General features: G+C 31.5%; 1 protein-coding gene and 2 non-coding genes across 3 annotated transcripts in view; 2 read left to right on the forward strand and 1 right to left on the reverse strand.

The window, feature by feature from the left end:
- LOC125066854 (tyrosine-protein kinase Drl) overlaps positions 1-7,220 on the forward strand; it is a 31,255-nt gene extending 24,035 nt beyond the window's left edge. Inside the window, exons 2-6 of the mRNA XM_047675149.1 lie at positions 217-344; positions 3,692-4,378; positions 4,512-4,825; positions 5,140-5,436; positions 5,711-7,220. Coding sequence (XP_047531105.1) covers positions 217-344; positions 3,692-4,378; positions 4,512-4,825; positions 5,140-5,436; positions 5,711-5,822 — 1,538 coding nt within the window. The 3' untranslated portion in view covers positions 5,823-7,220. The remainder of the gene's footprint in view (positions 1-216; positions 345-3,691; positions 4,379-4,511; positions 4,826-5,139; positions 5,437-5,710) is intronic.
- A 2,412-nt stretch (positions 7,221-9,632) lies between these two features.
- Positions 9,633-9,706, reverse strand: Trnat-agu. The gene has a single exon. It is a non-coding gene; the product is annotated as a tRNA-Thr (tRNA).
- A 2,757-nt stretch (positions 9,707-12,463) lies between these two features.
- On the forward strand, positions 12,464-12,545 carry Trnas-aga. Its single transcript has one exon. It is a non-coding gene; the product is annotated as a tRNA-Ser (tRNA).
- The last annotated feature ends 5,873 nt before the right edge of the window (positions 12,546-18,418 follow it).

Raw genomic sequence — 18,418 nt, forward strand, 5'->3', positions numbered from 1 at the left:
AGAATATAGTTTAGTCCTGCAGTTCCTTTCGTTATTTGTGGTAAATTAAAGTGAGACAAAACCGTCAGTATCTCTAAAGGAAGTTTTAAACATTACGCTTTAGCTTTCAATAAAGTTAGCGATTCTTGAGAACTGTATATTTCTATAGTATATTTGAGAAATAATTAGTAAACATTTGTATTATTTCGTTTAATTTGTAAATTTATTTGTTAACAGGACTAACAGCGGAATTGTTCTACGTTCGAGACGGACAGATCAACTCTTATGCGCTGAACTTCGTGGTTCCCGTGCCGGCGACCATAGGAGAGCTGCATTTCACATGGCAGAGCCTCACGCGAAGACCGGTAACTATAATAGTTTTTACATATTGGTTTTTAAGACTCGCCAACAATCTATATTATTATCTATATTATTGCTTTCGCAGCAGTTTAGTCGTATTTATTAATTAGATACTTTGTTTAATGAGTGATTTAGTCAATACTTACAAATTTTTTTTATTAATTTAAATATATATTTTTTAACGTTTTCTATTAAATTTGTAGTTGTTATTGTTCTTTGTTTGCGAAAGTAAATTAATTTGTTTTTAGAAACTTTCGATTAACTAACCAGCAAAATTTTCACTAATATGTGTACTTACACTTATATTTTTTTGCCAATAATAAGTAAAGGTTCATACATATAGACGTACATACATATTGAAGTGATCCATGAAGGCTCATTCCTAAATCATACTGTACCCACAGTTACGTGACAGAATAACAAACAGTGCTTTAATAGACACTCTACACCGAAAGGAATTACGATAGCTATTAACCCCTAACAATATATTGTATATGGCTAATGGCGCACGGTGAGCTAACGGTTGAGGAATTTGTAATATATTAGGCAGCGTTAACTAACCGAATGATACCTCGATGGCCCTACAAAACAATGGATCGGATGACAGCTTAGGCGTTAGAATGGTCTTAAATGTGAATTGAATACTAGGTAGGTACTCCGTAATCCAATTTGAATGTTATTAAACAAAATGATTCATGCAAAAATAGCTCATGTGACGATTAACATAGGTCTCAAAGTAGTCTTAGCTAATTAAAATTAGTCGATACGATAATACTTGTTTTTTCTTGTAGAGTCGAAGAAGTTTCACACTTTATTGAAGTGCGGTATACTTTGATTTAATTAGGTTAGAGAAATATTTTTCCGACTCGCCTTCAGTCGCCATGTTCGTTCGCTTTTCTCATGATAATTCCAGACCTTATTTGAATTTTAGATAGCTTGAATAAGTTCCGATAAGACTAACTTGTTCTTGTTGAAACAATTCTAGGTCCCATAATTGCTGTTACTTTCCTCATTTGCATTTCGTTTACAAAAAAGTTTTATTTTATCTTTTTAGTAAAATCTGAATACTATCACTGTTGAGTTGATCAAAACTGCAATCCAATTACTGAAAATCTCGTGATTCGTGCTTATACTTGAGTATTTTCCATAACAATATAAGTAGTTCGGAATATATTTGAATTTCAAATGTCAATTTGTTTATAAAACGAAATGGTATATAGTTATTATTTTAATATAAAACATACGCCTGTTATGCAAATACTGCTTGAGCGGATCTCAGCGCAGACGGCAGTTTGTTTGTTCTGCATCAATAATCAAATATTATGTGCATTTATTTACTTAAATCGATGCAAAATGAAATAAGAAAGCTGAAGTTTAAGGGATCAAATCTCACATCCGCTGTGAGCGCCGCTCTTGGATTAATCTTTGTTTGTAAAACATACCTATTTGAAGAATACGCAGTATTTTACAACACGGCTTTCATACTAAAATTATTTTATTGTAATAAGGGTTTACAATTTATTCAAATAAATAATAAGAAAAAGGTACACTAGATTTTATTAGAATTTACTATTATTTTCAAATAACAGAAACGTCAAGATGGTATATAAAATATAATAATAATATGTATAATAAAAATAACAATTGAATGAATGACCGATCACTGGGTTGTTAGTTGTTTTTTTTACTGCGCTGGCGGTCGAAGGCTCCGTCCACGGTTATAACAATTCTGCAAATCTTCATATTTATGTTGCGTGTACACGGATCCCCTAGGACACCCTAGCGATGGTCGTCTAGTATGCAGTATAAATAATTCGGTACTATAAATATATAATTTATTATTATCACTTAAAAATACTCTATTTTATTATTTAAATAAAATTCGTCGTTAAATTGCATTCGATACATTTGTATCAATAAAAGTATATTAATTAATTATGGCAAATTCGTTTCGTGCGGGATCGCCACCCAGGTTCCGTGGTTTTACAGGTTATTTTATAAATATATTTTCCTTTTGAGTTGAAAATATAAAAAATAAATGTTTTAAAATTCACGTTTAAACATTTTTTTCCTCTCTATTGTTCTATTTATTTTGAAAAAAAATGTGAGCCTACTTAAGAATTGGAAACAAAAAGGAAATATTTGATTACGGATATTTAATAAGTAGCATAAAGAAACTTTTTGATTCAACCGCGTTCTGGGAATGTAATTTAGCGAGACATGAAAGAGAGAATTAATTTTTAAAGAAATTAAATTGTTAAGAGCGCGCAAATTTGCTATAAAACCATAAAAGTAAGCATCCTTGGTACAAATATAGAAAACCTTAAGATGCTACGCATTTGTGTACGGAACAGTTGGTGTAAAAGTTTCGACACGAGTGCAGGAGTAATGATGCTTCAAGTGTATATTCTATACATACGTATAAAATGTAAATAAAATGATATAATTATTTTACAGTTGTTCATGTAAAATGAAAAATTATAAACTTGTAAAGCAGTTTTAAGTAAGTTACGTAATTTGTTATCTCAAATCCGACCGCCGATCTAAGACGATAATAATTGTATTCGGTTTATTCTTTGTTGAAAGTCGGCCCCTTTGAATACTCAGCAAATATTTATTAAACGGTTACTCGCTGCGATGAGCGGTTACTATTGTCTGTCCGAGCCGACTCCCGAGTGATAATGTTTAATTAGAGGCCACGGTGTCGCACCTACGTTTACGAGCCTTCGCATGCCTGATGAAGGCAAAGGGCCCGCGGCGAAACTGTTTGCCTATTTGTTTTATAATTCATGTGCCGCACCATGATTAGGTAGATTGTAATGAGGGTGTTGAGAATTACATGCGGCTCGTTACGCGGTAAAATGAATGGTTTTTTCCGACTAACAATATTTGTTTTATGATAGTAAAGTTTGGCTTTGCAGTAAGCGTTCTTTTATATGATTTTAGATTTACAGTTCTTGAGTTATAGATTAGTGACACAAATCCAAAGTCGATAGAAGGTTAAGATTATTATAGACACCATATAAGATATGTCCGTGATCACGCAATGGGTCACCGACATTTGATCCGCTTGACATGGCCGTGGGTCGCATCTCGTTTAGGTTCGCCCGTCCGTCCGTCAATCGCAGTGATACAGTTATATCGTGATATGTTGGGCCGTTAGGTATGCACGATCATTTATTGCTGCCTTTTAGGGGGAATGTGTCAACGTATATGGTTACGAATTATATGTTATGGACATAAATTATAGTTTAGGTTATAGATATAGATTCTACAACATATTTTAATACTTATACGTGTTATACGTTATTTGAGATATTTATTTGAATGCGTTTCTCTCTTGTTGTTGCAGTTACCATATATTTTACACGTAGACTTGGGAAAAAACGAAGAAGTATTACACACACCAACGTTTAACATTTCAAGCACGGGTTTTGTGCCTACAGAACCACAAACTTGGAGAGTAGATTTGCCATGTACGGGCACTGTTTCCGCCGAAGTGGCCGTCACCATATCTCTCAACGTGTCCACCGGTTCTTCATCGACCGCTTTGCTTTTCCGACGACGAAAAATATGTCTTAAAGAAGCCCATAGGCCAGCTGTAAGAGTGGATAGCGTGCCGCATGCAGCAACGTCTGCTGATATATTCTATGCAGGCGCAGGATGTGCTGGAGGTGCACTCTTAATCGCTGCCGTCGCTGCTACAGCGTGCAGGGTACGAGCGAGAAAGCTTCGCAGAGCACGGAGTGACGAACAAGATGGTCATGCATTTCTACCTGATTCTTCTTGTAAGTCTGCCGCTAGTTACACTAGCTATCGACGACCTACTTCCCTCCCCGCTGCGGCAGCGGAGGAAAGAGCTAGAGATTTGCAACAGAGAATATCCGAACTGACAATACAAAGATGTCGAGTTAGATTGCGATCAGTGGCAATGGAAGGAACGTTTGGCAGAGTGTATAAAGGAACATATGCTGACGAAGAGGGTAGAGAGCAAGAAGTTCTAGTTAAGACCGTAGCTGAACATGCGTCTCAAGTTCAGGTAAACTATTAATAAACTATTAACAACGTAAATATGATTATTATTTCAATAAATTATGACTCAATTTTGATTTTATGTTTGCAATAATGAAGTATAAAAATGCTTTAGTTAATTCTTATTTTTTCTGATGTAGGTATCGCTTTTACTCCAAGAAGGCTGCATGTTGTACGGACTTCATCACGAGCGCGTCTTGTCCGTACTCGGTGTCAGTATCGAAGATCAAACTGCTCCATTCTTACTCTATCCTTGGAGTACTACCTGGAGGAATTTGAAGCAATTCTTGTTAGCGTGTAGAGGAGTGGGATTCGGTGTTGCGGCAAATGGACCGCCTCCACCACCATTGACCACACAACATGTTGTCAGGATGGCATTACATGCGTTAGATGGCTTGGCCTATTTGCACTCCCAGCATGTTCTGCACAAGGACATCTCGGCAAGAAATTGCATGTAAGTATCAAATTATTATTTTGAAAAATATTATTACATATTTTTATATATTTTTATTTTTCACTGCCTTTTGGTTTTTGGCTGGATTGAGAAGAGTGATGTCATCTTTTAGCCTTGGCCAAGGGATGTTTTTTCTTAAGCGCATTCATTCATACAATTACACTCTAAATCCTTTTTTCTACAGTATTTTAAAATACTACTGTATGTGTTAGTGTTTCGTGTACATATTACGAAACTACAGCGGAAATAGAACAAGCGAACGATAATGATACTATATTATATGATCATATGTATAATTTGAATATTGTTAACAGTGTGGATGAGAATCTTCGAGTGATGATAGCGGATAACGCGTTGTCACGCGATCTTTTCCCCGGCGATTATCATTGTTTGGGCGACAACGAAAACAGGCCGATTAAATGGTTGGCTCTTGAAGCATTATCAAAGAAGCAATTCAGCCCCTCGTCGGATGTATGGGCACTTGGAGTATTACTATGGGAGCTGACCACTTTAGCTCACCAGCCGTATGCTGAAGTAGATCCGTTTGAAGTTGCTGCATATCTGCGGGACGGTTACCGATTGCAGCAGCCAGCGAATTGTCCAGACGAACTGTGAGTACATTTGTAAAAGTTACAAGAATACAAAAACAAGTTTTATTAAGATTGATTGAGGTGATTTGTTTAAAACTAGTATATAAGTCACATATGTACTTGATCTTAACTTTGAAATTATTAAAACAAATGAAATTACTACTTGTACTTTTAACACAGACACAATCAACAATCCATTCCATATATAAATAATTATAATGCCAATATATTTTAGGCAGTTTAAGTTTGTCATTTAATTGTAAAAATAAAACATATTATTATTTTTCCTTCCTAGATTCGCTGTAATGGCTTACTGCTGGGCGATGTCTCCCGACGACCGACCCACTTTGCCGCAACTACAAATTTTCCTACGAGACTTCCACACGCAATTAACGAGATTCGTCTAAGACATTCCTTACATAAAAAAAAAAAACAATCCAAAGACGACAATAATATACATAGTTAGTGAAATAGTGAAAGAATATAGTGGACATAAAAGAGGCCTTAATATGCCCTAAGTGACATTCTAACAAGAATTTTTAGTGACGAGTATTAAAATGAGGCGCGGAGATGAAAGAGACTGATTTAATAGTGATTATTGAATTGTAAATTATACGTTTCATATATCACGGTCGTTACATATTTTTTGTTTCTATTTCGTCAACGATTTCTCCAACAATAAAACTCGAAGCTTTCACAATATGCAATATTTTTTTGCCGCGGGATAAATAAATCAACTTTACGATCGGTTCGTGTGAGTTTCTTAAGACGAACGAAAATATTGCATAATGTTTCTGCTTTTATACAAATAGCTCAGTATAAACGAAATAGAAAGAAAAAAATGTGGCATTTATATTATATGTATTGTAATTATAATTTCAAACCTCACTACTGCCATATTAGGATAAAAGAATATATGTAAATATTGTTAGTTTAAACATTTAAATACGTATATTGAATGTGCCTCGGACTTTATGAAAGATATAGAATTTTATTACTGTTCTGTTGAAATATTGAAGTTTCGATTAAGTCTGTATTTGAATTTTTAATACCTTGTTTCGATATAATTGTAAAATAATGGACATTCAATGTAAATTTTTCAGTGTGGCAACATTTTCTTATCTAAATAATTTATTGTCTGTCTGAATTTTTTCATACACAGGTCAGTATTATATACGATTATAGCATGTTATTAAAAATAAAAAAGTATACGAGGGAATTAACTAAACATCGAACTTACATAATATTTTACAAGATCACTTGTATTAAAATTACTTTTGCAACGAATTTACGATTTTATTTTTATTGGTATCTGTTAAGTGCCAAATATTAAAAGAATTATCTCTCGTTCAGTGCCAACGTATACTCCATACTCCAACCACAATTACAGATTTATTATCGGTTAACAGTTCAGTCAAATTACTAATAAATAACGAAAATATTCCATATATTCTATCAAAGATATATCGATTACAATTCGAATAATTCGATTCACCAACAAATATAATCGATTAAAAACTGTCAAATAATTTATATAAAAAATGTAATAAAGACTAAACTATTGACCGATTTAAATTTAGAACTGAAAATTTAATAACATACGAATAATACCAGTAGGTATAGGTAAGACAATTTGAAATTTCAAACGATGTCGAAGGCCTAACAAGTTCTGCTACTGATTATTTTGACATTTAAAACTGAATTAATTATAAGATACAATTTATGTTGCATTACAACTATAATGTATATATCCATTTCAACTAGCATGGGTACTGTGACATTTGATTAATTACATCTCACGCGTGTTGTATACCGTAACAATAAAAACTCGGTTTTAATTTCCATTTTTAATTACTGATATATATATTTTTTAATTCTACGTAATTGTTCAAACTTTAATTATAAACATACAAAACTATATTACTTTGGCCGTGAATGGTTGCCTTTCAAAGGCTGACACTTTACAGTCGTTAAATACGATATAATGTTTCATAATGAAAGTGATAAAAATATAATAAAGGATTTCTTTTTAATGTCATACATTGAATTAATTGTTACGAATACTCGATGGAGTCGTGAAAAAATGATTCTTCATTCTTCGCGACTTGGTAAATGCTAATAAAATAAATTGTTTTATAACAATCAACAATTCACGTAAGAGATTATTTATATGTTGAATATTGTAGTGATAAATAGCTGAAGAATTATTCTCTTGTATTTAAATTAGCACTTCATCGCTAGAAAAGTCCTAAATGTCACCCTATCCATGCTGTGAGAAAAGAGTACAACGAATAATATTTTACGAAAGCAACATTGATATTTGTTTTTTTTTTTTAATAACATTTTTAATCTGTCGAAATTTGACACTTTATTTTATGCATCTGGTTTGCCACCAATTTTGATTGTAGTGGTGACAGGAATTAATAAAACAGTATTGTTATTTCGTAAGTACATGTAAAGTATTGATTTAAAAATAAATAAACAATAATAGGGCGGCAAATTTTAGATAAGGTTGTAAACACTAGATTTTCCATTTGTCAACAATTAGTGTGACGTGACCTTAATATGATCTAATTCATGTATCTTCGAGTAATTTATACATTACTTAAGGCAGCTGTTATAAATATTAAATAGATTTGTATATTTGTAAATACTGTGCAAACGATATGTCAATATACGAGTGAATATATTAATATGTTTTTGTTACCCTGTTTGCCCTTTTTATTCCCTTGATGCCTTTTATTTTTAGTCTAATTAAATGAAATTAATTAAAATATTTACAACATTAAAGTTAAAGACACGGACAGCTAGACACCATAAATACACGCATCTCTAAGAACTTTCCCCGGGCTTCTATTAATTATCAATGCCTCATTTAAAAAAAAACGTATAATAAACGTATATAAACGTATAATATTTTTCAGGTGAACGATAAAAATTTTATTTATTTTAGGCATTTATTAATTTTTTTATTTTTATTTTTACAAACAAACACTTCAGTTATATTTTTTTTTTGTTGTATAAATAGTCCTAGCCGAATACGTTTATCCGTTCTCAACGGGGACTAGACAGTTGTGCAGCCTGTGTATGATATATTTTAGTGCACAAATGCAAATGCACTCTTAATGCGATAAAACCGCAATCATGATCGAAGGGAGTTCTGGCGCAGGACTAACGACTCATTCACGTAGAGTCCAAACTACCAGCCCCCACTGAGAATTTTGCTATTGAGGATAAGTCCATCTTAAAACAATTTAATTATCTTGTCTGATTAAATATACTACTATAACTTGTTACTAATTTTTAATTAATTACTTTGTTATTAATAGAAAATGTTTCAATAATTGTTCCATGAAGAATCGCTATTTACTATTGTACCAACGTACATGTATAATGCAATTATCGTTCCCTTCATCTCAGAAAGCAGAAAAACAACATAGATGTGTTACGTGTGTACAGATCTAGACCCAGTGTCAGTAAGTACATAAATAATTATAAAATTGCACAGAAAATTAAAATAATTACGTACATATATAATAAGTTAAAAAAATAATATTAATCCTTTGCGCTAGACACATCAGTATTTCTTACAGCACAGGCGACATGAGTCAGATGAGATGAATTATAAAAATACAGTTTGCGCAACTGGAATGCATTGAGGCGATTTGTTAAAATCCATATATTCCATTTTATTTACAAGGTTATTATGGTTCTCTTCATTGTAATCACAGAATACAACAAACGAAGATATTTGTAAAGACTCAATATTTTTTCACTTTATGATAAATTAAATTACTTTTGATTCTAAGTAGCACTGTTACTAATATGTATAAATATGGTCATAATATAATGTTTTTAATAAAGTTGAAAATGTGAGTAAATATATAGATTTAAGCATATCAAAATTATGTAATGTGATTAGGTATTTGATTATAAATTAAGTAGTAGTTTTCGCCCGCGGGTCCTCGTGTTGTAGGGGTTGCTTGGTCGCGTTTTAGTCAAACGCTGGTAGCGTTTTAAATTATTGAATTTAAAATAATATGAATAAAAAACACAATATATTTATACATCAACACATTTTTTCCGGACAAGACACTAATTAGTAGCTCTAGGAGCTTCCAAGGTCATCGTTCTGATATGCTCTACGTTGATATCGTCTTGTGTATAATAAAAATAAAAGTACTTAGTACATCTGCAGTATGCTTTAGATGTCTAATAGGCCCCGGCGAGATTCGAACTCACGATCTCCTGTTTACTAGACAGGCGCTTTAACCAACTAAGCCACGGCGCCTCTGTATCAGTTGTCGAAATAAGCAATCATCTACCTAGTTGATTTTTTTGTAATTATAGATTCTCAATCCACTGCTTTATTTTGTAGAGGTATTTATCGTTCAAATACATTAATCATATATAATTATAAATAATAATGTTGTTTAAACACTGGCTTAAGCTCGTGACTAAAAATACACGTTGAACCAAACAGGTTTCATTCATTTAAAGAGTACGAAATATATTATAAATATTTTATTAATTTGATATATTATATGTATAGTAAGATGATATTATATTTCATCTTATTAACTCATTTACTAATTCGAAGTTAATGGTAACGACTTACTCTTAATTATCTGTTTATAGATATTATTATTTTTCTTTTAGCAGCATTTTGCCAAATGTTCTTATACAATTATATTAATTTTTATATTTATAGGCGCATTGAATAAAATAAAAATGTCGAATAACACATTTATAATATTCCATTTCTGTACTTTTTTTTTAGTTGGTTACGACTTAATTTTTTTATCTTAGTGATATTCCAATATTTAGTAACCGACGTGTATGTACATAACCTATATTAAAATTATACTTTGTAAGAGTTCTTTGAAAATGTTAATATCAGGTTTGTACGGACTCCAGCAGAACGAAAAAAATCTTTGCGTGAAATTATTTTATTATTATTTAGGAATGTTTTTTTTTTTTATAATTGACTTTACTTAACGCTACTCTTAGATACCTGCGTATAATTAACAAATGAAATGGGCAAAACTACGGGACAAAGCTAGTTAAAAATTTTAAATAAATAACCTCAATTCTGAGATGTCTCACTTATTACTGAGACTTATTTATGAGAAGAACTAATAAGTAGTTATTAAAGTAACTATCCAGGTTTTTTTTGTATTTTTGTTTATTTTATTACTTGTTTTTGTGTCGTGATGCATTGATAGGTCATTAAATAGCGTGCGAGAGAGAAATGCCATTTAACACTGTGTTGAGCGGCACAAAGTTGCAGCACGGGTAATTTTCGCTTCACTGATACGCTCCAAGCTAAAGGAGACTTGAAGAATGACTTCCGACAGGAGTTGGTTTTGTAAAACTGACCGCTTCATTATATACCTAAGTTGTGATTAAACGCGGACACTTTTCGAATTCGAACTAACTTCCAAAGGGAAAATACGTATTGCCTACCGTGTAATGTTATTACGATAAACCAAGTATATATTCAGACAGTCGATTATTGAGTTTGTTTATCTTATCTATTTGATTAATATTCTTTAGACGTGCTAGCTGGAATCAAATTCCAGTAACATTATTTTTTTTGTTTCAATATTAAGCTGTATTTTTTGCTCTTTTCGAAACAATGAGCAGTTCTTGAGAAGATGCTGACTATTCCATTGTGTCTACAGATATAAAGTGGCTTATAACATATTTGTGAACAAGGTGATTAAAAACACGATTGTAATAATCGTTGTAATAGCTTTGATGTGTACAGGCGTTAATACGATGATTCGCGATGTAATGGTACTTATAGAGCATTTAAAGCGTCATGGTATGTTCGATTTTACAACATACTTTTTTCAAGCTTTTAATGTTTAGTAAGATATAAATAATGAATAATTCGTTCACAATTTTAGAGATGATCATCAACACAACAATCTAAAATCACCTACCCTTTTTATTATTTTTTAGTTAAACGTATTAAAAATTGTCATTTTTGACAGCTGACAAATTAAGACTCTTTTATCTGATAATTTATCACACAATTTATATGATCATATTAACTTATACATATATTACCGGATAATTCTAACAATATCCGAAATACCTTGAGATTATATTTTATTAATTTATTTATTCACGACTCACGACACAAAAATAGATGATGAATGAATAAGATGTATACAGTACCTACATAAAATTACTTTTAATGTTTTCCATTAACAGGTGAACTCAACATGCGCAACAAAATATTAAGTTAACCCATAATAACTGGTATAAAAAAAAAATGTATATTTTTCGATCATACTAAATTATCTTAAAATTATACTAATATTTAAAAAAAAAACTATGAGCAAAACTTATTACCAATAATAAATCTGGCAACATTGTGTGCTGTCAAAACATGTAAAAGAATGTCAAATTGTAAAAAAATGTGATCGAACGGGACATTGGCGAAATAGCTCGGCACAAATAAAATTAAAATAAAAAAAATTGCAATTTCTATTATTTTTAATATTATAGGTTAGATTATATCAGTATGTTTATGAGAAGATAATACACAGAACCGATTCCAATATAACATTCACCGTCTAATATAACATTGAAGTCTATGTCCCATAATAACGGACAGGGTACTGGTTTTTTATTGGAATTATGACCAATCTGCCAGGAGTTCTACATACCCCGCCAACTACGAACGTGGGAAATGCAGTGTTTTTTTCAGCTTGGGAAAAAGCGAATGCTTGTTTACAATTAAACTGAACTGGTCTGTTATATGAAAAATTGAATGGTTCATTTGTAAAATTTACGATCTTGCTCAAGTAGGGTCCAAGATGTGCGGGTACTTAGCCTGAAGACAGTGCGGTACGGTTTTAAAACGTTTCGCAATCAAGATCGCTTTAAATATGCACACTATTATAATCGCTCATTAAATGTAGTAATTATTTTTTGGTTATATCAAAATGTTATATGTTGATGTAGAGTTTTTTTTTTAAATATAGTGAATTGGTTCGTTATTTATAAGATGTGTATTTTGAATACGATAAACGTAGCAGTCGTGGCCGAGCGGTTAAGGCGTCTGACTAGAAATCAGATTCCCTCTGGGAGCGTAGGTTCGAATCCTACCGACTGCGAAATATTTTTATTTTCAATTTCCTTTTATGTTAAATATATCACGTGTGTAACGATTATCGAGACGTTTATATTCTCTAATATCGTTTTATGGTGGTCGTAACCCACTCGTAGATAAAAGGAGAATTTTATTGCTTGCATGGCCAATATTTGAGTACGCCGTTTCAATGCCCGATCATTTGATGTATTCCCATAAAAATCGCTTCATAGAGTAGTTATTTATCGGTAAGTACACCCATTTATGCTGTTTATTATAATATGTTGAAATTGAAATAAGCAAATAAATTTTATGTCCGCCTCGTAAATCAGTTATGAAACTATAGTCTTGTTGTTCTTGTAACTCATACTATTTCGGCCATAATACATTTATGCGATGCAAAATAACTATTAAATTTTTAGGTAAATAAGAAAATATACCTAGATGATATGCATATAATTTTATAGAAAAAAATAAATTTAATCATTCTTATGATTATTACTTAAAAAGTTAAAACGTTAAAACTAATTAAATATAAAAAAAAACTATTTTGTATGGTTTAAGTATCTCTCTAGTAGCTACTTATAGTAATTTCACTGGATCCCTATTGATTAATTAAAATATTTTTTTTTTAATGATTAATATTAATATCAGGCGAGTTGTCTAAGCTTACATTACTCTGTGTTAAAATAAGGCTAGTCTGGCAGTTTTTATCATATTGACGAAAAATGTAGGGCGTTTCTAATAAAAAAAAGTCGTAAAGAGGACATCGACCGTCTAAAAGGTGGTTCTGTGAAACAATAATTGTTTTTTTGAAGTTCATAATTTAATGTTTGTCATTCAATGTATACATTATATATTTAGGTTTTAAGTCAGTAACAGTGACCACGACATCTGCAACACGGTTGAAAATGAATCGAAATAATTCGGATAAAATAAATAAATGAAGCGCGCCGAATAAATAGAGCCGAGATGGCCCAGTGGTTAGAACACGTGCATCTTAACCGATGATTTATGGGTTCAAACCCAGGCAAGCACCACTGAATTTCATTTGCTTAATTTGTGTTTATAATTCATCTCGTGCTCGGCGGTGAAAGAAAACATCGTGAGGAATGTATGTGACTGATTTCAACGAAATTCTGCCCAATGTATATTCCCCCAACCCGCATTAGAGCAGCGTGGTGTAATATGCTCCAAACCTTCTCCTCAAAGGGAGAGGAGGCCTTAGCCCAGCAGAGGGAAATTTACAGGCTGCTTATGTAAAAAAATAAATGAATAAAATAAATATATATTTTATAGGTCATATAGAGTTTTACGGACAAAGTTACAAATGTTCTCGAACAGTATAAATAAATGTATACCTTGTAAAAAACGCAATACCAACGGCTCTGGCTACGCATCTCTAAATATATCATACAAAGGGTCTATCCCCTATTTATTTGTACACGATTAATTATCAAGAGTAATTAGCGGTAAAGTGCCACGTTTTATTATTATACCTGTTTAATTGTTTATGCCCGGCAACAAATAACGCTTAATGGGTGATCAATTCAACTGCTTTGGTTCGCTAAACCATTACGTTATGCATTTGTATTTATTGGTCAAGTTTTATTTATTGCGTTTACTCTTCGCAAACAGTCGATTGTGTCATTGAGGGTTTTTTCTTTGTGTATTCATAGATTGTATTTATATTTTATAACCATTCCGATCGATACACTAGATATTAAAAACAATGTATAAAACGAAAGGCAGATGGAGCGCACGGAACTTTATAGTGAAGAAACAAAAACGAATACAATACGACGTTTCTTTTTTTTATACGTTACAAGAGCTGTCACTTTAACTAATAATTATGAACATACGCTTAAATTTTTAAATCACACTGACGGGAATTTGCTTTTTTTATATAATGAGAGATTATAGACGAGATATTATATAAGTTAATAATATAATTGATTACTTTAGTAGAAACAGTGTATATAATCGTTCGAGGCTCATATAAATATACTTATCATATAGACTAATTTCCTTCGCAAAGAATATTTGCATCCTACCTGGGGTGAGGTATTTATCTGTATGTTACCGGAAATGTATGAAATCTAGGAATTGTTTACAAATCCTAGGAAATTTATACTTAGTTTATTTATATTTTTTATAATAATAAAAGTGTACCTACTTATTAAGCTTGAAGAACTTTCGTACTGTTAATTTTTTGGTTACTGAATAAAGCATATTATGATGTTATCTTTACGAGCTTAACTCGTGCTGAGCTTTTAAATATGGAAATGATTGTTTTTTCACATTCCTCTACGAAGTCTTATGGCATGAGTCTCTGTTATAAATGTGTATAATATTTAAGTCATAAGAATCTTAAAAACCCGACCAAGTACGAGTAAGACTCGCACTCGAATGGTTCCGTACCATTATCTATAAAAAAGGCAATAAAAAATCATGTCTGTTGTGTAGTTAAATATTTATTTTATTCTGTTTTTTGGTTTATTTGTTGTTATAATGACAAAATAAATGCATCATCTGTGAACCCCTAACAAACCGTTATAGAAATATACTAATAAACCAATCGTTTAAAAAATATTATAATGGTTTTATAACCAAATGAATGAATGATTTATTAAAATTTATATATTTGATAATGCTTTATATAGCATGTGGTACTCCAATAGAACAACTATTGATATAAATGTTATGAGAAAAGACACAGAAATATAATTTATCACATGCGTCATAATAATTGCTAGCAATGGAGGATTGTTATTAAATAGAGCCATTCATTTCATGACTGAGCACATTTCGCGATCGCGATAAGCGTTCATGGCACTCGAAATTTCTGTATATTGTGGAGAAAACGGAGAATTTCTGAGTGGTGGCAATGAAGTTTTAGTTATGTGCTCCGTAGCGAGGGTAGTAATTACTGATCGGATTCTTTGTGGGGAGATACGGCATGCGCAGGGTAACGGCAACAAAATGAGAATTTCGGTAAGATTATGTAGCTTAGTTATCATGCTGAGAGATTGAGTAATCCCAGTTACATAAACAATGTATAAGTACCGAGAAAAACGTGTAATTTTATCTCGTTTAATACATTTTTATAGTATACTGTAGTAGGAGCTAGCCAAGTAGTTTGCTGTGAAGTTACATCACATTAAGAACATAAGATTACAGGTGGGTTCGGATTGAGATAAACTAAAGCATGTTCATCTCTTAATCCGCGTGAAATTTGTGACGTAATCTATATCCCTGTGCCCAGCGGCCTTTTATTTTAATCTCATAACAAACTAGGGTTAGTAATCAGATGTTAGGTAGATTGAGTCCTTCTTTGAAGTTCAAGCTTCAAGTCAATTTTCAACAAATTCGGTCCAGTGGTTTGGATGTGAAAGAGTAACAAACAGACAGAGTTACATTCGTATTTATAATATTAGTATATATAAATATATTCATAATATATTTTTTTATTATTTTAATTATAAAATCTACACTGATGTGTTGTCCTTGACGTTACTGATAATTCTGATTGAATTTAGTAGTTTGATGTACCTGCATATTTTTATTTCCAAATATATATTGCAATATTGTAATATGATCTTCATAGGGTTTTTTTGTTTGCAACTTTATGTGTTGCAACTATATTGTCTTCCTTGAACGAATACACGTTTACACTTTATGTATCTGATATTTATTCGCACTAAATGAACTTTTAATTTATGTTTAAAGAATTGATTAAAAATTTTATACCATTGTTGATATTCGTGCATTGATCGAAATTTAATCTGCTTGAGATTTTGAATTAATGAAATAGATCCTGGGAGTAGAGTGCGTGGGGCTCCGAGCATGTAACCTCAAGGGACAGACGGAGAGCAGTCACTCCGTCAAATAAAACAAATGAATTGGAATTAAATTGTCACAGTTAATCCCATTTCGGAAGACTAACAATGAGTTTACGTGATTATTTTGCGAAGGAATATTGGTTAAACTTAATGAAATTTTGGGGTTCATCCAAAATATATTTAACACCGAAAAACGTAATTACACAAATTAGTTGCACTACTGAAATTCGATTCAAGTAAGTATTGCTTTTGTTTAAATTTATTTTTGAATTCATAATTTCTAAGAAGATATGAATTTATATTTTTAAAGAACTATGCCAACATTTATTAATCTGAAAAAAAATAAGAACGATACTATATAAGAGCTCAAGAGTCATTCTACCGTAATACAGATGTCCTAGTTTACGGTTGGTGATACTACGGCAGGAACGAACTTTAATTTTATCCATGTATTCTGCCCAAGTGTTATCATTTCTCAGTAGATTATACTTTTATTTCTTCTGTATATCATTCGAAACTTTTTATCGTATTGGAAAATTAGTTTCAATGTTTCTATTGCAGTATATGTTGTTTATTTAAAAGTGTTACCTGTGTTCATTGCGGCTCTTAATACAAATCAAGTACAAACCAAATAGGGGTTTTAAAAACTAAATAAGCAAAAAAAGACGATACAAAAATAAATAATGTGATATTAATCTATACAAAATAACGAGTTAAAAAAATACATTACATTATAGATTCTGATCAAAGTAAGATTAACTATTTTGAGTCTAATCCATATAGGCATTGATCAACCAATCGGCATTCAGTAAATTTTAAGCAGCGTTCCAGAATTTGAACGTTAATATTATAAATAAGTCATTGTATTATCAAAGAATATGGCATGTAAATGGTATATCGTGCACAGATTTCATTTAAAATACGAGCAAAACAAACTTTTAGTAGTAATTATTGTGTTGTATTAAATGAGAAATAAATAGAAGATTAAGTTTCAAGGTATCCGCAAGATTTCGTTCGGTTGTTTTAATAAAAACACAAATAAGAACTCAACTTGCGAACGCTTAAATTTTTCTACGAGAACTTTTAAACGATAAATTATAAAGTTCAACGTTCAGCGAGAAAAACAATGAGGAAAATAGGCTATGGAATCTTATAAAATTCTCTCACTTTTAACGGATGAAGGGGAGGGGGTGGGGGGATTTGTTACGTAATCTGTCGTCACGGATGATTGATGGGAGGCTCGCTCGTTACATGATATGATAAAACGTACACATTTTCTTACAATGTGGTGTAGGATTATCTTTTCGAATTTCGAATCTCTTTTTTATAATATGTTACTCGTAAATAATTAAGAAATATTATGTATGCAAATAAAATAGCCTATTAGGTGGAACTGTTATTTGGGAGTTGATAAAATATTATTAGAAAGGAAAAACAAACTTAAAATTTGGTGAATGGTAGAATTCGCAGATATGCAAAAAAATCAAGATATAGTACCAGTAATTTTTTAATTGTTAATTTAATGTTAAATTGTTAATCGTTTAAGTTAAAATATATATATATACACATACAATAATTTCGTTTCAATCCAATTACTAAACAACCTACCGGGATTTGCTTTCGATTTTGTTTTTTGTATTTATTTGGAATTTATACACATAAAAAATAATCCCATTAATAAATGTTCAACAAATAAGTATTTTAGATTGTGTAACACTAGAAGTTGCACATGAAATGATTTAATCCATAGATACCTGTTAAGAGATACCAAATAAAACTTTGCAAAAAGTGCAATAACAAAGTTATCTGGTAGAATTTTCTTTCCGAATGGTGGTTTACGTTTAACTGATTTGTAAATTGACGAGCTTGTGAAATCTTACACCATAATTTATTGATTTTAATTTCTACGAAATGTCATACCAGTAAGGATAAAAAAAATATATATTTAAAAACTATTTGCACAATTGTAAATGATATTCCACTAAGGTAAGACTCCAGTCGCGACGCTATGATAGATTGCGCCAACATCAGGTGCGGTAATCAATCATTCCTGGTT

This window comes from Vanessa atalanta, chromosome 1 (assembly GCF_905147765.1).
Source record: "Vanessa atalanta chromosome 1, ilVanAtal1.2, whole genome shotgun sequence".
NCBI classification, from domain to species: Eukaryota; Metazoa; Arthropoda; class Insecta; order Lepidoptera; family Nymphalidae; genus Vanessa; species Vanessa atalanta.